The sequence below is a fragment of the Falco cherrug genome, chromosome 6 (genome assembly GCF_023634085.1).
Source record: "Falco cherrug isolate bFalChe1 chromosome 6, bFalChe1.pri, whole genome shotgun sequence".
Taxonomy (NCBI): Eukaryota; Metazoa; Chordata; class Aves; order Falconiformes; family Falconidae; genus Falco; species Falco cherrug.
Window position 1 is genome coordinate 10255329 of NC_073702.1, and position 21411 is coordinate 10276739.

Below are 21411 nucleotides of genomic sequence, written 5' to 3' on the forward strand. Positions count from 1 at the left end.
CAGTGTTGACCGTGCTTTGACACAGGACACATCCAGAGAGATGGGTGGGAGGTCTCCAAACAGAATGTTTGTGTGGTTCTGTGGTAATTCTGTGCTTGGGGTCAGGAGCTACTGAACCTGTAAGCCTAGTACTCATTTAATCATTCTTCAAAACACCTTTTAAAAAGTTCTTTGGTATTCCCTTCCTAACAACTTTACCAAGTTTGGCAACAGCTACGCATACCTGAGTATGACTAAGAGGAACCAGTTTCACTGTATCTTGCAACTCAAGGTAAGGTTCTAAGGAAATAGCCTTTCTACTATAGTTACATTTGTAGTACATCCTGATCAAGAGTTTCTTCAGTCCTTCAGGAATATATGAACAGCAGTTCTCAACTTAAGAGAGGCTGATTTCGGTAGTAAGGCAAGAACAACTGTTCCCAAAATACTCATTCCCCTTCCTCAGCCTTCCTGCACATTCTGCTATATAGTCCCAGCCACGCTCATACCAACTCATCCTGTGAGTGACATCTTGAAATTAGGAAGTTTACAATTACCTGTGGTTTTGCTGTAACTTTTTCCCCCCCTCGCCTCTCAAAATACTAACATGATGGTGGTTTTGGAAGCCAAAGGACATAACACCTTTCCCTACAGATGGAGTTGCTGATTTCAAGATGTTTTCATGACATTAGCAAGAAGTTGGACTTTTAAAAAACATTATTAAAATACAAGTAAAATTTTGAGTCACAAAATGTCTCTTTTCTTTATATCAAACCTTGCACTGGACAATTCCTTGAACAATTTCAGTGAGAGCCTATTTGCTTTCAGAGCCTATAAGGAAGTACAACTTTAAAAGAAATAGGCAAACCTGACTTCAAAAATGCGGTGAATTAAGACTGAATTACCCTTGAACACAAGGCAGCTTTCTAAAGCACTAATCCACATGGAAAGGAATCATTTACAATCAAGAGGCATTTTCAGTATTTTTACAGAAAACGATTTATGTTTCATCTAACCTGAACTGCTCCCAGCTTCCTCAAAATCAATATTTCCAAGGTGAAGGACACCAGCCACTACTCTAAAAAGATCGAGTTTTTCTGCATCATCCAGTCCAATCTTTTTCATTGCTGTGCACATTCTGTTGAAATCTCCATGATCATCTAAGAGTGGATCCTTCAAGGAGCCTGCTTTGAGATACTATAAAACAACAAGAGAAACACAAAATTCAGAAGATTATTTTAAAGTAAATGTAAGCTATTATTTCCAGTCAAGAATAAACCATAACAAAAAGCGTAAAAAAGCATGCCAAACTAAGCAGAAAGAGATGAGAGCTCTTCATACAATACAGGCTTTGCAAAACCCCTAATTTAGTTTAATTTCTTGATACTTCGAAGCATGATCTTCAACTTCAAAGCAAACTTCAAACTGTCTTCAGAAAGCAGAAGTTGGAGGATGTGACAGCTAAGGACAGGGGAATATAGAGGAGTGAGCAGTGGAAAGGAAGAATATGGCTAAGGGAGCTGTCGAAGCAGTTACACACGAGGAGTGCTTCTAGCCCCCAGCAGCTGATGGAAGATTGAGGTACTTGCAACAGCGTGGCAGAAAGTCTGAGAGGCCACGGGAAAGGAATATCGGACAAATCAGAACTGGAAGAGTAACTGCTGTCCTAAGCAGACTTATTTAGAGAAATATACTTGCTAACGTTTGCTGGTGATTAAGAAACAGCAAAGTTGTTTGCAGTGTTCTATGGGTTAGAAGAATAGCAGTTATGTTTTAAAATACCAGTTTAACATTTAAATACATCAAAGGCCATTTTAACTATTAATGGGTTTAAATAGTAGATAGTAACACACTGCATGCAATCAAGAGACTAACTGAACATGCACAGACTGAGCTACATTTTTAGTTACTTTGTTTTCAGCTAAGAACAATGAAAGAAATAGAAGCCTTGTTAATGTCAAATAAGCTAAAGTGATTTTTATCAAAACAAAACACCACATGCATCTGAAAAATTCACTTCACACAACATTTAGACACATCAGTAAAATTAAACTACATCTTAATGATGTAAAATGATCACCTCATCTTCCTGATAAGGAAAACACAAAAATAGTTTAAGTATTAATTGACTATTCCAGCTACTTTTATTCAAATAAACAATCTTAATATCTTTCATAAAATGACAGAGCAAATACTAACATTTCTTTTAAAAAACCTGAACAATGCAATACATTTCCTGTTTAAGTGGCTAGGCTAGGTTTAAATATCATTGAAATTTGATCTTTTATTCAGCCTTTAAATTGACATGGCTGTAACATGCAGGTATTGTGGCACCAAATGTTCCACTACTTAATGTCTAATACACATTTTCAGAATTATTCTCTCAGTATGTTTTAGTTTAGACAAACACTTATTTCAAATTAAGTCCTGTAGAGGACATGTTTTATGACAGAACACCTGCCTGCAAATAACATCAATAACAAGATTGCTCAGGTTCATCTTCCAATAGCAAGAATAAGTGAACGTTGATACTTCCTACCTACATAAAACACCAATTTCACCACAAGTCTTCATTTAAGGCAGATCAGGTAAACTGAGGCAAAATGTCCCAACCATCTATCTCCTAGCCTGTTATGTTTGGCAAGAATTAAGTATCTACCAGCTCTCTGCCTCCTAGTAATATCAAATCAGCATTTGTGCATCACACTCTACACCACCCCTGATTATAGAAAACAGCCTACATTCAAGCAAAAGAAATTGGAATTACGTGCTCAAGTGTTTACAATGTACAAACACTAGAAATCCAGGAGCAGCCTTTACAATGTTGACCTGAGCAAGGGAAGTACCTGTATTGTCTCTCACAGCTAGGCATGAGCTACGTAACAAGCTCAAGCACAAGCTCTTAAAGGCAAAAGATATGGCATGGTCACTGGGGGAGAGAAGCTCTTGAGTAAAGATACCTTTGTACTTTTCCCATGTGCACGCAGCCTGCTCTGCTACTGAATCCCAAGTACGGATTTGATTAAGATTTGAAACATCTTCCAGCTATGCAAGTAAGAAGTTCATACTTTGGGTACAAATAGATGAAAATTGTACTAGTTTAGAAGTTTAATGAAGTGTTTAAACAACTTCCTATTCACATATATTATTAATTGGGACCAAATTCTTTAGTGTCCTCATGTGAACAAGCTCAAAGGCTTAAATGCTACAAATTCTAGTAATTCTAGTTTTAAAAAATATAAATGGAGATGGAGCAAGAGGAAAAAAATGTTTTGAAGTTCCACGCTTTCTTTCAGGAATCGCCATGCTCTGCCATAAGAGTTCATAGCAAGGGGACAACAAAAAACAATAGAAAACACAGTGTACTGGGGAGGGGGATATACTTGTGCTGGAAGTGAGGTTGCACTAATGTTTTATAGAACAGTTTGGAGCATCCCTTCAAAAATCCAGACAGTAAAAATGGTTCTGGAAAAAACTACTGCTCCTGACCTGTTCCTAGCACTAGTAAGATTAAAAAAAAAATAAATCAAAAATATCTTGGATAGATTTTTGTTTTCCACAGAAGAAAAGCTGCATCATTAAGTGTTATATTATTAAAAGAATGAAAAGGAAACAATTTTATATACTGTTCTACTTGGGATTTTAAAATTTATGTTAAAATGTCTTTCTAAGACTGTACTCCGAAACCAGAGTTCCGAATACACCAGCTTTGACAGAACCCATTCAGACCTATGAAGATGTGTAAAATGAACATTTCATTCCACACTGTAAAACTGCATCAACATTCAACTCCATCTGCATTAATTAATAATATAAAGGAACCAACAATACCAACATACCTCAGGACTCTTGCGGTTTTGCAAAATCTGCTTGTCTGTTTCTTTGTTAGCAAAGTACCTGGTACAGCCTCGATTTAAATACTGTAACAATAAAAAAGTGGAAATTCATACTTAAAGACAGAACGAAGGAAAACTTATGTTTTTATTTAAGGCTTCCTCTACATAGATTTATTTAATCGTATGATACCAGCAACATGGCAGGTATTCAGAATCAATGTCTTGAAAACATACTTATCTACAGAATTACAGAAGTGCAACAGTAACAAACTTCTATTGAAAGCTACTCAATTTTGACAACTAAAATACTTTTTGACACAGTGGGATATTCATTTTGTTAAGTTCCACGAAGTTTTCTTAATGTTTGACTCTCCTAAACTTACTAATGGAGTTTGGAATTACAAAAAAGACAATCATAATTAGGAATCAAGAAAATAAGTTTTCTGTCCTATGCATAATACTGAACTTTACTCTTTTTTCCTCACCAGCGAAATATTTCTATAGCTAATAAGACACATAGTGTATTAAAAAGCTTGAAGAGTATTAAAAGCTTATAAACATGGTACAAGCAGAAGCCCAAGACAGAATCTGGCTTCTGATATCCATCTCGTGTTGTATGGTAAAAGGAATAGACCAGGCATTCAGATAATGACTGACACTTCCAGCAAAATGGGATCGCCAGCTTCTTCTTCCCGATTTGTTTAGCTGAAAATAAGAACTCTGTCCAAAAAGCTTGGACAGAGCCCTTTGTCTAAAGGAAGTGAACTGATTCTTCGCCCTAGCCCATGCACAAAGAAGATGTTTTCAACTAGGTGAACACAGATAATTCTACACTTTGATCAAAATTTATATACAAAATTCTAAAAAATAAAATACTCTTCGAAGCATTTTTAACAACAGAAGAAAACTAGATGACAAATTTGCTATTAAAAGTGACAAGATACACTGTTCAAAGTTAGCTTGCTGTTTAACAAAATATTGAAGAGTCTTCTCTATCAGCCAGTAAGAATGCAATGCACAGCACATTTTAAACACAATATATCCCTGTATTACAGTATTAGTAACACAACCCCAGCAACTGGGGCTGGAAAGTGAAAAAGGTCATACTTTTCAAGAAGGGAGTGTGGAAATTGATGTGACAGGCTGAGAATGTGAACCAGCACGGTATTCAATAATAACCTATGTATGAGACATTTAATCACAAGATAATTTCTTTCATTCAAAAGCTAAAAACTCAAATAAATGTACATACTAAGTCTAGGAGAAATTGTATTTTTAAAAGCAGAGAAATACAGAACTTGAGGCTATCATATATAACGTACAAATACCACTAGATTTTGGGTTTTTAAACTCTGAAGTGTAACACCCCATTATAACACCAGTGACCCAAACATAAGGCAATCTGATTTGTCTTCCAGAAATTAAGATCTGAAAAAAATTCAGGTTCTCATCTCCATCAGCTATACTCCAGGTACAGATTTACCGTGCAGCTTTACTTTCAAAGCTATGTGGTACAGCCCAAGGCACTTAGACCTACAATGTTTGGCACTGACTTTGAATTTCTCAAAACTTAAAACATGAGCATCCATGACTGCATGTTTTTATGTGGGTGTGCTCAGAGTAGGAGTGTGTAAGAAACCTGCAACTGTTCAAACTCCTTTGCCAAGCAAATTCACGCTTCCCCCGGGGAACTGCAGGGGAAGGATGAACTAACAGAGCGGTAACCCCCATCAGTGCTGCTGAAATCCAGACAACAGGTCCGGCGGGTGCAGCCAGTGCCGTTGTCTTGGATCCCATGCCTACAGCAACTGCGCGCCTATGCCAAGATGGCCAAATGCACGGGGAGAAGACTCCAAGGGATCACTTAAGTCAAAGGGCAGGGGCGCATTAAGTTACTCTTTGTCTTTTAGTACTGTTTCACTTCTGTGAAAAATGAGAATTGCCTTAGATTTGAGATGGTCCTATTTTCAAGTGAGTGTAGTTAAGAGAAACCAGGCATGGAGCAAAACATGTCTGAGTCTTAGAATCCAAGCTGGCCCTAATTTGGACTTTGACTTGATTAGGCTAAAAGGCACGTGACAAGTGGCACAACAGAGCCAATGCAAAACTGTGAATTTAGGGGTGGGTTTTTCTAAATAATCAGTTTAAAAGTATTATTTGTTCTTGTCAAAAAAATTAGCATTAATATCAAAACACTGATCAATCACCAAACCTTGCCTCATATAATATCACCATCTATTATTAGAAGCTTAAAAGACAGTATTTTCCTTGAAATTTGAACCAGACAGACACACAGTCAACAAAACGTGGTAAAAAAGTGTGATTATTCAGAACCTTTTTATAATAAAACCTGAACGAAGAGCACAGAAAAAAAAATCTTGACAAAAATAATACGGATTTAGGAAGAACATTAACCTTTTACAACTTTTGTTCCTAAAAATCTCCTATAAAGTGATAATACATGAAAATTTAGTGCAATACAACTAATAAACTTCAAGTACACTTCTTTTAATTTACGTACATACAAAGATGAAAATTATTCTAAGGTATTTGTTGGGGTTTTTTCTTTATACATAATCTACTTCATCTTCAGAAAGGAAAAGAACTGTTAAAACTTAACTCACAGAGTAGACCTTTCACACGCAGCAAGGAACTCAGGATTCAAATACTAACAGGGTAGTAAAGCAATAAAAATTCTTAATGGAAATGAAAGTACCTGCTGCAAACTTAGTAGAAGTCAAGTTATGTCACAGTGTGGTAAGGCTGGTGTGACTGTAAACTCTTTATAAATTAAACAGGCAAGTGAGTGCCTTCTGTAAAGGTACTCCAGCTGTTCAGTACTGTACTGCACCAACCTGATTTTAAGCAGGTTATAATTCTGACCATGAAATCTACCTTCATTAGCAGAGGTTTTGATTAAAAAAATCCCCAAGAGTGGGCACACAGCATATTCAACTCCAAAATTAAAAGTCTATTAATGACAAGAAATAAGTTTTAATGGAAAAGTGGCTGCACAATAAAAATACTTGTATTCAAAATTTTGTTCAAGATTTTAGCTTTAAAACATACAAGAGACTATTGCATAGAATAACTGCACAGTAAAGAAGAAAGTTTTGAAAACTAGGTCCATATTACATGAAAATAAATGGTGTTGGAGTTTTTTAAGTATTGTTTGTTGGGTGTTTCAAAAAAAAAAAAATTCCTTCTAGAGAACAGAAGTAGTTCTTTCTTAATAAGCATCAGATCAAGTTTCCATCACACAACTAAGTACAAATAGATGACCTATAAGAAGATACAAACCAAGTATTTGGTGAAATATATATATAAGGCCCCTAAGAATGCCTTTGAGGAAGTAAGAAAACTTGTCCTAAAATACTGCCAGGGCTTTTACGGAGCAAGATCATCTAGATACCACAGTACAGATGTATGACATGGACCAGATGTAACTGTAGTTCTGTGTATTTTAGAAATACAGAAAATTCTGCTTCCATGAGATTCCAAGCCAAGCATAAGCCAAGAAACAGTGAGAGATGCAGACAAATGACAGAACACAAGCAAACAACTGACCAGTATTTACCAGTAGGATTTGATTTGCAAATATTTTTCTTTTCAATGCAACTCAACAAAGCACATAGCGATATTTGTAGATACTTACAGTTCAAATGGGATTGTCAAAACAAAAAGAAAAACAAAACTAAACAAAAATATAACAATATATTTATAAGTAATTAAATAGCAGGAATGAGTGATTGAAGGCAAGAGTCTTCACTTTACTAGTAAAATTGGTGATGACAGTATAAGATGTGAATAGGCTGTAGAAGGACCCTGAAAGGGATGGTAGAAGCTTGCTTTGAAGAGAAAGAGAAGGGACAATCAGGAAAACAACAAGAAACAGCTGTACCAGCAAAGCTGCACTGGTAGGATAAGAGTTCAATAATATTCTTTTCTCGAGGAAAAAAAATACTGCAATAATTGAGATGTAACACACTGAGAAATTAAAAGAGACTTTAAAAATAAGGGCAGTGGGGGCTGGAGTCACTCAGACAAATAGAAAAAAAAAAAAGAGAAAAAATTTTGACTGCCAAGAAGGGAAAGAAAGCAAAAGGAATCACCATGTTGTTTGTCAATCATTTCTGAAAACCAATTCAATGAAAACTAAACAGAGTAGGGGAGGAGAAAGAAGGAACGCTCGAGGAAAAAGTTAAAAGTTAAACTGAAGTAGTTAAAAAAAAAAAGGATAACAAGAATGCAAGAACTTAGTGGTGGGACAAAAAGTCTGCCTGTTTGCAAGTTTGCTACTAGAAACATAACAGAGAATCAGGGTTAATCAGGAGAAACCACATCTGTCACATAAGAATAAAGCATAGGGAGAAGGGAAGACAGTAAACAAATCAGAAGTGGTAAGAACAGGCACGCTGTATTGAATGAAAGGGACCATACTATCCAAAAGGCTATTTTCAACCATGGCCTCTGCTTCACCCAAAGATTTTACTGTTCCTTTCTGAGATGGGGTGACAAAACTGTGTATGCTATTTACAAATATGGATGTACATTGGCAGCATAACTCACTATTTTTTCTCCCTTCCTTTCCTAAGAACTCCTGAGATCCGACTCTGCTTTTTCCCTGCACTGAACATTAACCTAACATTTTTAAAGAAGTATGCACAACAATTCAAGTCTTATTTCCCTAGTGTTTACTTGAAGTTCACTTTCATTTAGGTATAGTTAGGAGTATTACATTCAGCACTGATTTTATTTGTATTTTATTAACTTCTCCATTATTTGAGTGACTGGACCAGTAACAGGTTGTGGAAAGACAGCCAAAACTCAGAAATAGTAAGTGGTCCTCAGGAAGGACTACATTAGGTGAAGAAAAACCTAAGAGGGAGGATCATGCTTAATGAATATAAGTAATCTTGGCAGAAAGAGCTGAGCATGGGCTTTGGGTCAATTGGAGACAAAAGGGTAAGCTTTCAGCTGAAAGGGACTAGTGAGTCTTATCACGTAACCTGGAGTGACCAAGAATGACACAGACATATGACGACAGGAATGGGAGAGACTGGAACAATACAAATGACAACCTAGAGTGTACAGTATTATAGGAACAAGGTGCAACAGAGTAGAAAAGACAGGTGATGTGAAAGCACATGGACTGGAACAGAGAAGCAACAACCTTTTTACCGTGTCTGATATTTGGTAGGAAGTATGAGGAAAAAATTATTTGAGAGAGAATTGTGGGACAACTACATCTTCCTAAAGGCATGGTTGGACTAAGTTTTCAGGACTTAAAAGATGGGTTACCCATAGAACAGTTAGGTCACAATCAAGAAATTCACACTTTGCAACTCTAGAAGAACCCGTATCAACATTACTAGCAGCTGGGTATGCAAAAGTTCATCTCTGGAAAGCAAAGATTCCTCAGTTTTAAGACACAGAGAAAACACATAGGAAATCTTCCAATAAGGAAGAATGGCAGGCGGCTTTATTTCAGGATCAAACAGATTTAACAAAAAAAATATAAATTCTGATTCTTGTAACAAGAATGTCTGTCAAAGCTAGTGAACAGCAATTTTAATAATATCTGTATGAAAAATCCATGTATAGCAACATGAGAAACTTTATCAGCAGTGACTCTGATACTCACCCTAAAGTTGTCAGGAGAGCTTAGATGTAGTTTTTCCCTAATGTCTTCTGGAGCACCAGCACAAAGCCTGTAAAAGATATGATAATTCCTCTCTTCTTTGCCTTGCACACAGATCCTAGATTTCTCCAGCAGATAATGTGATACAAATCCACCAACCACCAAGTTCTAGGAGGAAGAAATATTTTTCTGATTAACCGAGTACTTTTTTGATTGTTTAAGATTCAGCAGTTTTCAATTTGCATTTGTCTAACAACATGTAATTCAATGGACACTGCTTCAAAGATTAAAATATACCTACACCTAATACATATTAAGCTTAGAAAAGAAACCATTTACTAACTTCTCCCCCCAGCTCCTGTATTGCATATACATACATTCCTCTTAAAAGGGTGTGCTTTACCCCAACAAGCAGAATCCTTTGTATAATTCCCGTAGTTCCGGCAAAAAGCATTGCTACAGCCACCCTTATACTTTTTGGATGGCAGTAAGTACCATCCTCTAGTGACATTTCACCGAGACTCTTGCAAAGTAGAGGAAGGGTTACAATGACCGAACACATACTTGGACAACATCTTAGGCAGACTCATTATGAGCAAACGTTTTATTTCAAACACTTGCAACTCTTTTCCGAGACAGAAGTCTGACACAGATTTCAAAAGCCATTTATTATCTGGCCTATAATGAAATTCCCTATGCCTAGACAAATCTTAACAGCAAGGAAATTCCTGAGCATATGGCCATTACAGCAACTAAGAACTTGCTGACTGACAAGTTTGACCATGGTTATGCAGTCATTCACTCATTCAAGAGGCCCCAGTCTGTACTCACACTGCTTTGAGAAACCAGAACTGATAAGGTCACCACAAAATGAAGTCTTGTGAATTATGAAGTCTTGTAAAAAGGGGACTCAAGTGAACAGGCCAATCTTGCAGTGGTAAGCTAAAACAGGCTTTTAAGCAGTTTCTGAAGATACTCTGAGTGCTATTTGCTTCAACCAAAGCAATTAACATGAAACACACTTAAGTGTTGACAGGTCACGAATGCATCATTCCAAGCAGAAATTTGGGTCTTTTCCATAAATTTATTAACATGAACTGGACCAAAGATAAAGTCCTTCTGCTCTTAAAGGAACGTAGTTATTTAGTGTCTAAAATATTAACCAAAGATCTGAAGTTTAGTTTCAGAACCAAGTGATGAAAGGTTCAGAAAAGACCACAAGCTCAAGAGCAGATGATGAGCTTAAACTCTGCAGGAAGGAACTGCAGCAATTTGTTTCTTTATGTCCTCAGTCAGAAAGATGAGGAGGCACGTATGTAATCTCTACAGGGATCATCAACAAAAGCCTGTGACTTGAACATGCTAGACAGACATACAGTCATCCTTAATAATGGAATGTGTTATACATATGCTATCCAAACAGAACTACATGCAAAGGAAACCATACGCTACACAAAAGCTGACAAAAGCCAGTTCCATTACTTGTGTCACATGCATAATACTAATCTGAGGTCCATAGATTTCCTATAAATACATAAAACCATCAATAATTGAAGTATTAAAGCATTAAAATACATTTGTATGTTTATATCCAATATGCAACTCACACTTATTTGTATATTAAAGGAATGCTTAAACACTTAAGAGCAAGTAAGTTATTCTTCAGATATGCCTTTTTGCAATGAAGGGAACCATTTTTATTCTTTTGTGGATGGAAGCAATTGCCTCCTACTGACTTGGCCTGCTGTTTTCCAGTAGTAACACAGTACTGCGTGGCTTTGGTTTTCCTTTCAAGACGACAGAATACAAATCAAATCTGTAAAGTAGGACAGTAGCTATTTGGTGCAAGATTAATAAGTCTCTTCAGCCTGCTGTTAGTCTAACATTTCCATTTTATGGCAAAAAATCATTACTGGTTAACTGTAACAAAATTCTAGTACCTTTTCATTGAAATGAATTTCAACAAATTTTCCAAAACGACTGCTGTTGTTGTTGCGAACAGTCTTTGCATTTCCAAAAGCTTCCAATAGGGGATTTGCTGTTTAAAAGATTGAAATTAACATTTTGGAAGTGTTAATACTGGATCAGTAGACTACCAAAAAGAAAGAGAGAACAAAACATGGTAACTATTCAGTGTACTTACTGGGAATAAAGTTTGAAAATTAAAGGAAAAGTATTACCCATTAGGAATAATCAATATTGCAAATTGTACCGGATATACTGTGGTGGAATTTACAATGAAGTACTTAAATACCACGTAACACTGCAAAGTATTTGAAGCGAAACACCAAAAATTATTCAGTGATGTTCTTCTACAGCAAGTAGATAAATAACCGATACATAAACTATTATGACACAACACACAATTTGACACTTCCCAATGAGTTGTTATTCATAAAATCTGAACGACCCATTTACCCCACAGACAAAAATGCCACTTAAATGTCATGTACACAACATGTTAGATTGATTAGGGAATTAAACAAAAAAAAGTATTAGAAGAGTGTGTTGATTTCAAAAACAACTTAAAAATGCCCTTTAAAATTATAATTAGGTCGATTAAGTGATTGAGTGATTTTATTTTTTACTGGCTGCTATTTTCAAGCACCTTAAAGCCCATACAGAAAGAGTGGCAGCAATGTAATATGCATATATATACACACACACGAACATCATGCACAGTTTGAAAATGCATAGTAGTTATGAAACACAGGGCCTCTGAAAGACTGCATTTTACCAGCTCTGAAGATCAGAGAAAACCGATTTACTGAATCGCGCTAACAATAAACCACTGAAAACATCTGCAAGATTTTTTTAAGGCTTCTAGCCAAAAATACGCACTGGAAACTAAGTGAGCAGAAACTCAAATTCAAAACTCCACCAACCACCATTAACAAATCTGCTCCTACAAAAAATAAAGAATGAAGGAGAAACTACAATGGTTGGATAAAGTATGGATGATAATGCATCATTTAGCAGCATTCATTCTTTTGTTTTGGTGAGATTTTCATTTATTTAATGAAAATTAAATCTTAATCTTATGAAAGTGCAAACGTGACTTTCAAAATTGACTTCTTAAAGAGTTTTTAGGTAACTATTCAGTTATTTTACATTATATTAAGAATTCCAAAGAAAAGTTTATGAATAAGAACAAATTGTAAGAGATCTTCTGGATAGGTTAAATGTTCCTCTAGCAACACATATGCTGTAAGCATGCTTGTTAAAATTGTGCCTAAAAACCTTCAAAACTCATGCATCAGGTGCTGTTTTAGACTAAACAAAACAAACTCTTCTAAGAATACCTACAAGTACCAATTAATTTTATGGCATACAGCATCAGGCATTATCCAACACTTGGCCACTTCATGAGTTCCTTTAGCACACAGTGGATTTCACTAAGGAATTGGTTTAAGCAAACCTACAGCAACAAGAGATTAAAGCCTGCAGTACTTTTGTATAATCCAGTGGCTTGAATTTGAAAGCAAAAAAATTTAAAGCAAAAGTAAAAATTTTTGGTTTAAGAAAAAGACAGAGAGTAACAAAATTCCAAAGTAAGTCTACTACATGCTATAGAAGACTAAAACTGATGTATGAGGCATTATTAGATTGGCTGAGAGTTCTTTGTTTTTGAGATATGTCTACTTTCACAAAAAGTTATTTTCTGTTCAATTAGGAAGTGCACGCAACATTCAAGAGGCCCAACTGGATGATAATCAGGCTCTTCTGACCTTGTTTGAGAGTCTATTATAAAGACAGACACAATGAAAGTATTAGTTCAAATTATGTGCTTTCTGACAAAAAAGTAGTAAGAGAAAAATTACTCAGAATAATAATTTAAAAGAACTTCCCTGCTTTATCTGACTTTTTGAGACCATTTGAGAACTTTATGGTGAGGAGGAGGAATTACTCTTTCCTGGTACTAACAGATAGTAATGATAACACAATCTTGTCCTTACAGGTTTCAGGCAGCTTAAAATCCAATCTTGGGTACACATGTGTGTGAAGTTCAACTCAAACACACACTTCAACATTTTCTAGATCAAGGACTGCATGACACTATACTAAATAAAGTGAATCACAAATAAAAAAATATGTTTTCAGAATTCAGGATCAAGGTAAACAACCAGTAAATTATTCCCTAGGAAATCTGATAGTATTTCCATGCTAGCTTTTATTTAGTTGCTGTTGATTGACACTTCAAATTTGAAAAAAAAATTAAAACATTGGAACCTTTATTTCAATGGAAGAAAATTCAATACCTTCTACAATTCTGTCATCAATATCTTGGCCAGTACCATAGGATTCTGTCAAATACCTGTAAAGCAAGACAAAAATATCATTATTTTCATGAGACAGGTTACCGCAATTCAACAGGGTTTAGCATGGCTCTGCATCATACTTCCTAACCATTTACTAACGCGAAAGCATGTTGATTTTAAGTTCCAAATACCTGTATCTTTTAAAATAAATGCAGCTGGACTTTTCTTTTTTGTTAAAACAAAGGTATTCTTGCAGACTTTCAATTTTTTTTCAATACTTCAAGACACATTAGAAATTTCTTTCAGACACACATAGGGAAATTACACTTTTTTATCAGTATAATGAAACCGTTACTGTACTATCTATTTATTAATAATCATAGTAAATGCATAGGGCTTCATGTGTATTTCCTGACTTAAAGACTGTTTCCATGCCTACCTTTTTTGGATTCATAACTATTACTGTTAATAAAAATTCCACATGGAGATGGTGAAATAGGAAATTGCAGGTGCATAATTAAGGTAAGATTCAATTTAGCAACTGAAGAAAGAATTTGAAAATAAATACTCAACATACTTGCTCCAAAGTTGCAGCTTTTTTAATATATTTTTTTCCTGTGCACACAATACGGAAATTTACAAGGAAATCTGGAACAAACTAAAAACAGTTCTTGAAAATGGGGCCTTCCAAAACAAAACAAAAACAACCCTTTAGGAGCACTAACAGGGATGTACCTCTTGCTTTCTCATCACACAAGGAAAACACCCTCCTGCTTTTAAAAGTCAATAATGTTTTATACGCTGACTCTATGGGGGTGGGTCGTGGGGAGAGGAACAGCAATGGTATTTGCCTGCTGTGTAATCAGAACTTCCCTTGCTGAGAAGCGGAAGAATAACCTCCTTTGAGAGCACTCCTCAGAAGTTATCCTCCCAGTGCCTGCTGTCTTTTTTTACTCTTAGCAGGACCAACTCCTGTAAAATCATTACCAGCACCTTGCAGTAATTCTTAAGAGCTATCTCCTAAAGGTTGCACAGGGGCAGAGAAGAGCAGTATGAAGGACAGACAGTCACGACAATTCAAGAGATAATACTGGTACTGTACATAAATACTAGAGAACACATGATGTCAGGGAAAAGGGAACTAAAGATTTATACAGGGAAACGAGGGCAAGGTGAGGAAGGGAGCATATTCACACTGCCTGCACTGTGCTTCCCTGGATAATTAGGCCACCTTAATGGAGCAGTGTTCTCCAGTTAGTGTTGCAAAGTGACATAAAGCCGTTAAGGTATAATGCAAATATGGTCAAAAACATTAAAAATCATAGAAGAGGAAGCAAGGCCGATATATATCAGCAATATGGCCTCCATGTGGTTTAATATGCTTGACTTAGTATTGGTCATACATGAACATCAATAAATAAATAAATCCCATTATTCAATCTTATTCAGTAAACCAGGATAAAGTATATTACAGAATCCCTGCAGTCATCTAAAATCAAGAGTTAAAAACCTTGGATACTCAAGCAAAATAAAAACACTGAAGATAGGGAAAACAGAAATGTACATTCATGGCGAAACCTACAGTGTCTGGCAGGATACAGTTAAAATGCCTAGTTACGTTTTTATCTACCACAATACCAGATGTGCAATACCAAAATGACTGCATCATAAACCATAACTACACAGTGTCACTGCAACTGAGTTAAGGTTTTTGTGAGTATGTAGCCATCTCCCTGTATCATCATCAGCACTTAAGTTTAACCCAATGAATTTCTTATATTAAAGTGCACATAGAAGCACGTATGTATCTTAATGAATTGTCTCTCAAACCTACCGACTACCTTGTAATTTGCTCCATCTGTATGTCAACTAAATGCATCAGCACAAGCAATTCACAGAATAACTTTGGTCCAAAAGCACAAACCTCAAAACAAATTTAGTGTTTTCTGTCTTGCCAGCTCCCGATTCTCCAGAGACTATGATGGACTGACTCATCTTGAGCACTTTCATGTCACGGAATGCTTTATCAGCTTAAAAAGAATACGTTAAACATGACAAGAATTAATATTAATGAGAACTGCAAGCATAAAGTTAAGCTACAATGCAAATATTAAAATGTAAGAACATTAATTAAAATTTTCAGGAATGAGAGGTAAATATTCACAATTAAGTGCATTACAATTTATTAAAGTCTGTCTCCTTTTAATTTATATGATAGCTGCTCACTCCCCAACATGGATATGTAAGAGCTTAGTCTTCAAAAATAAAAACCTACTCAATTATATCCAGGACAAAATAAACCAAAAACCACCACCCTGAACTAAATCTCTTGAATTAAATGTAATCACAAAACAGTAACTGATCTTAGTTTAATACATTTTTTAAAGGGAAAATTTCAGTTGTGCTTCATAACAAGTAACATCTGAGACAAGGAAACTTGGAAAAACGTAGGTTTCTTGTTTGCAACAGGTACTAAAACCCCAGCTATTTATACTTTTGATTACAAAACAAAAATGCAGCATTGTGAGAAGTCTTTTAACAAGTCAAATGCTGATTTGTTTTGGAAACTCCAATTTTTTTTTCTTAAGAAAAGTGACAGAAATCAGGTTTATCACATTAATAACATTTAAATACACTTTCTGCCTGTAACACAAGCACATAAAAAGAAACAGTGCCTGTCCTCTGGCAACATAAAAAAAGGCAAAGGAAATGACTGCACTGAAAGACAGTGCCAATCATAATTATGTTATTCTTCACTTGTAAATTGTGGATTTCTTTTTTTTTTTTTAACGGTTATATAATATATTTAAACTGCTTAGACAAAAAACACTGGAGGTGCAGAATAATCACAACAGGGCTGCTAAGGTTGCTGATTTCCAAGTTCTGCAAACTGATTATCAAGGACAACAAGATTTGCAATTTTAGTAATCAGTGGGTTTATTTTATAATACTTTAAAATTATTTAATTACTATTACAGGTGGAAATTTATAGATTACTGCAAAGTATTTAATGTTTGTTTTTTAAAAGACAAATACAGGTTAAATACATACCAATAGCAAAAACATGTGGTGGCAATGTTCCAAGCGATCTACCCTGGTACTTTTTAACAGTATCTGAAGAGTAAAACTTGGGTATATCAAAATACGGATTCACTGCAATAAGAATGTTGGCTACATAGGTCTGTGAAGAAAACAGTTAAGAGCAAACTATTAGCTAGTATCCAACCAAGTGGTTAACATCAATTTTCTATTACTATTGAAGGCTATAGCCGAAGTATTAACAATTACATTTACAATTCTCCCCAGCTAATGCAGATACAAAAAGAGATATATTTTCAGAGTTCCTCTAATTATCTTCTCAGGACTTCTATGAAACTCTCTCAGGAGCATTTCCTAACCACTGAGCTGTGCAGTATGTCCTGAATTTGACCTCTCTTCCAATCTCCTTTTAAATAATTTCCTATTGCCCAAGTTATTGGATCAAGGATAGGACACCACAACCTCCTTCACAGAAGTGAATAAACTAAGCTCCTGGCTAGCATAACACACTCTCCTCCAGTAAGGAGGATAACTTTTCATTATCTGCTGGAAGCAACTCAGCAGGAAGAACTGACAGGATCCTGCCTGGGAACACACTCAAGCCAGGCAATAAAAGCATTCAGCCGAGAGAAAATTAGCTATGGCTGTTTCTACGGTGAGAAATACAGCATGCAAATGTTCTCTCATGGAGAAAAAAATGGCAAAGAATCTTAAACCCAGACTTTTTTACCTTTTTTTTTACCTTTCCATAGGATAAGGAAAATTGAAGATAAGGTTTTTTAAGATTTCTGTACAAAATTTTCATAGCTTGGCTATAATGGCCAGATTACATACGAGGAAGAACAGATGTCTGAATCACAGAAAAAAGCAGATTCGCAGGAAAAGGTCTGAAGAAAATCAGATAAGCCTTCAGCTTGAATAACTTATTTGGTTTGTCGTTACTGAGCGTATCCTTAGACAAGTGAAATTTGGACACTACTATAATATGTTGATAGAAGGCTGGATCACACACAATGTATGAATTTTCTTAGTTTCTATTTTAAGCACTTATTTCACTGACTGAAAACATTTCAAGAGCTGCAAGTACTAATATTAGTTTTCCTTTTAGTAACAAGACAAATACTATTAACCAGCATTAAACAAAAAGCAAAAAAATTTACTGATTCAATCTGTATTTTAATGTTACAGGGCAAATATAGTTAAAATATAAATTGAATTTTTTTCCCCTCCAGAAAATACACCCACTGAGGACAACATATTAGTAGTACTTGTTTACAATGAAGAAAGGCTTTATGAACCTAAACACTATCCTACCTCATAACCAGTTCAGATGTAGAATTTTACTTCCTTGGATTTGTTTCTTTCTTAATTATTATTTTTCTAGAACAGCATTCAAATGAGCATTTTTATTTATTTATTTTAAAGCTAGTGCCTGATCTTAAGCCATAAAGAATTTATAGCTATGTGAAGTTCACTGCAACAAAGACAACTATAATTTCTTTTTATGTTTATATTTACATAAAAGGGTTTACCTCCAATTCATTTTGTCACAGCATGCTAACACAAAAGTTGATTATTTTAACACTTTAAAAAAATGCATAGAACTGTTTTGTGTTATCACTAGCCAGCATTCTATTAGGAAAAAAAAAGTAAGAAAGAAAACTCTTATCTTTCTTCTATTTCACAGCTGTCAGTGTCCAGGCAGATGGCAAGGACAAAATGTAATTTAGTCAGAATTCATTAAGTACAATTAGGCAATCTGATAGCAATATAAAAGATTAAGATGGACATCTGAGCTAGGAGGTGTCAAAGACAGCACCTGTTTGCTTCGTTCAAAAATAATGAAGAAAGAAAACCATCTTTGTTAACAGCTACTCTACTGGCGAAGTAAGCTATCTTTGTGTTACAACACTGTGCTATGGTTGCACATGAACAGTTATGTAGAGAAAAATCTACTGCTCTGCCTGGTAAAAATTAGCTACCGTTAATGCAATTAATGTGATTCAGATCTCAAACAAGGTATAATGAAGACAAAAACCACCAAAACCGGACCTAAAAAACAAACAAACAAACAAAAAAAGGCAAGAAAACCCCCCAAACCTAAAGCCTCCTAACCTTCCAACGTTACCATTTCTGTTTAGTTTCTGTTACAGGAAAAAACAGAACTGGAAACAATTGTATTGTTGATTTTCTGAAAAGACATCTATATGTATCATTAGTCTGCTTGTCATGACATGTAATACTTACGTAAATTCTGTCCTTATTGTACCGAACTTTGATGTTGTGAAGGAGAGTGGCCTCATTTAAATACATAAGGGAACCTACAAGTAAAAAAAATCATATACTATTAAGAGCTCAGGACTACTTTCATGTACAGCTGAAAAACTAAGTCTTAGGATAAAGAAAATTTTACTTCCCCTCTCTTTTGTTACAGTTTAATCCTGTCATTTCTTCACATGCCTTCGCCGGCCTCTGAGGTGAGCATGGCCCGTCTCCCACCCCGCCGCCCCACAGCGCCAGAGCCTGCGCCTACCAACATCCCAGCGCCCGCTGTCTCCTTCCTTCCCACTCCCCTCTCCCATCTTGGCCACAGTGTCCCCAGGGTAATGCCACCTAACTGACATTTAGAATAACTGCTGGCTCCTGGCAATTTTTAGATGTTTATATTCACTGATTCGATCGGGAAATACTGCCTAGAGGCGGCAGCAGGCATCACTGCAACGCCAGGCACCAACACACCCTTTTGTGTTTCAATTCTGAATTTTGTTGCTACTAGGCAGTCTCAAAGAAACCAAACCGACACCGCTGCAATGTTACAAGGTGGCGGCTCAAGGCAGCGGGTACCCACAGAAAGCTTCAGACCATACAGGTTCACATTCTGGCAAAGTTCGTCCTTGTTTTCAGCTATAGAGCACTGGAAAGCATTAGCACCCTTAATTACAGAGGTCATTACCAGTTCCCATTGTAACAATATTAAAAACATTATCCCTAAACCAGCTGAGGGCCCTACTCACTACACAGCCTCCATTTTCAAATATGCTCAGTCCTCTTTTTCTCACCACTTGAATTTTAAGTGCACAACGCTATTTTGTCTAGGTGCAACTGACTGACTACCATACTGGTAAACTTTACAGTATTAGGGCCGCTTAAAAAGCTGTACATATCTGACTACTGTTCATGGAGTACGCACTGTGCCTGTAATAGTAACAGCTACACTGCACCTCACACATGGGCCACATATGCACCTCTCGTGTAATGACTGAAGTTGCTTCCCAAGTTGGATCGATGCCCTTTCTCTAGGGCTCCAGCAGAGAAAAAACATATTGCAGCTTATTTACACAAATGTGCAAGAAAGGCTGATGGTTCTTAGGACCTAGGCAACCTGCCCAGCCACCCTGCCCTGCAAGGATGCCTGAAACTCAGTAAGCAGCTCTTAACACCTCCTTCAATGCTCCTCCTGCTGAACTAAAAGATACTGGCAAAGGATAATGGCAGCTTCTCAAAAGAATGTGGTTTTGTTTTCAATCTTTTACCATTCTTCCTGCAGTGGACTGAGAAGCGGCTGTGGCTCTGCATCGCACTACTTACACCTGATCAGCCTGAAGCAAAGGCAAGTGCAGCAGCCAGTCGCTGCCTCCCTTTGGCTTGCGTAGCTCCGCTGAATAACAGCCCTTCCTTCCCTTATGTGACCACATACAACTTTGCTTCAAATGGCTGGAATCGTTCAGGCTTCTCAAAGGACCCTGCAACTTCTGGGTTGTTTAGAAGAAGCCATCCTTCTTCCCAAAATCCCTTGCACACACATCCCTGCGTTGCCAGAGGCATAAGACACACTTTGTCTTTACACTACGAAAAACCTCCCCTTGGATCACAACAGCCTTGAAACCAGGCCTGTGCATGATACCTCCATGAAGCAGCAGGGCTGGCCCACATCACCGTGGCTTTTCCCCCACTGCTCCAGCAGACCTACATCCCCCCACCCGCATGGTCACTGGTCCATGCAGCGACCGAGTGCAGCACAGCACACTTCTCCTTCTCCCCTCCCCAGGCACACACAGTCCACATGGCTGAGAAAACAATGCTGGGACCACAGATTGCAGGTCTGTCCATAGACCTCCATCAGCCTTCACCTCTTTTAATGAGGTCATCTCAACAGAAAGAGAAATTAAAAGGAAATGGACCAGAAACCGAAATGCCTGCTTGCTCTAATGAAAGTTAACATCTTCGCTCCTTGTGTATGCCTTGGGGAGGACAGACTTTTGAAGTTTGCTGTTTTTTTTTCTCAGCATCAAGTTCAGAAACTACCATATAGTAACGGTCTACATACACTCAAAGAAACGATGGTCTCACCTGACTGCATTTCATGTCAAGAGTTTGCAGTATGTTTTAAAGGAAACAATCCAGTTAGGCATCCTAATAAAAACTTGATAATTATCTAAACAACAAATGACTCTAAATTTCAGTGCCTCCCCAGTACTCTCTTTGCAAGTCCTTGTTCAAGCAGTTATACCTGCAGACTCCATGCATAATGGGAGCTTGCTCACCGAGGGAATGTTACCGCCTTCACTCAAGACATGCAGACTAAGGCTTATGTCAGCAACTTTGAAATGCATCTTCATTAGAATAAATCCTTTAAAAGAGGCATCCATATCCAGAG

General features: G+C 36.6%; 1 protein-coding gene across 4 annotated transcripts in view; it reads right to left on the reverse strand.

Moving 5' to 3' along the window:
• MYO6 (myosin VI) overlaps positions 1–21411 on the reverse strand; it is a 118588-nt gene that overhangs the window by 55936 nt on the left and 41241 nt on the right. For all 4 annotated transcript variants that reach the window (XM_055714039.1, XM_055714038.1, XM_055714037.1 and 1 more), the window contains exons 4-11: positions 19002–19075; positions 16767–16896; positions 15640–15745; positions 13716–13771; positions 11397–11494; positions 9460–9624; positions 3819–3899; positions 996–1176 (exon numbers count right to left, since the gene is read on the reverse strand). In XM_055714039.1, coding sequence (XP_055570014.1) covers positions 996–1176; positions 3819–3899; positions 9460–9624; positions 11397–11494; positions 13716–13771; positions 15640–15745; positions 16767–16896; positions 19002–19075 — 891 coding nt within the window. The remainder of the gene's footprint in view (positions 1–995; positions 1177–3818; positions 3900–9459; positions 9625–11396; positions 11495–13715; positions 13772–15639; positions 15746–16766; positions 16897–19001; positions 19076–21411) is intronic.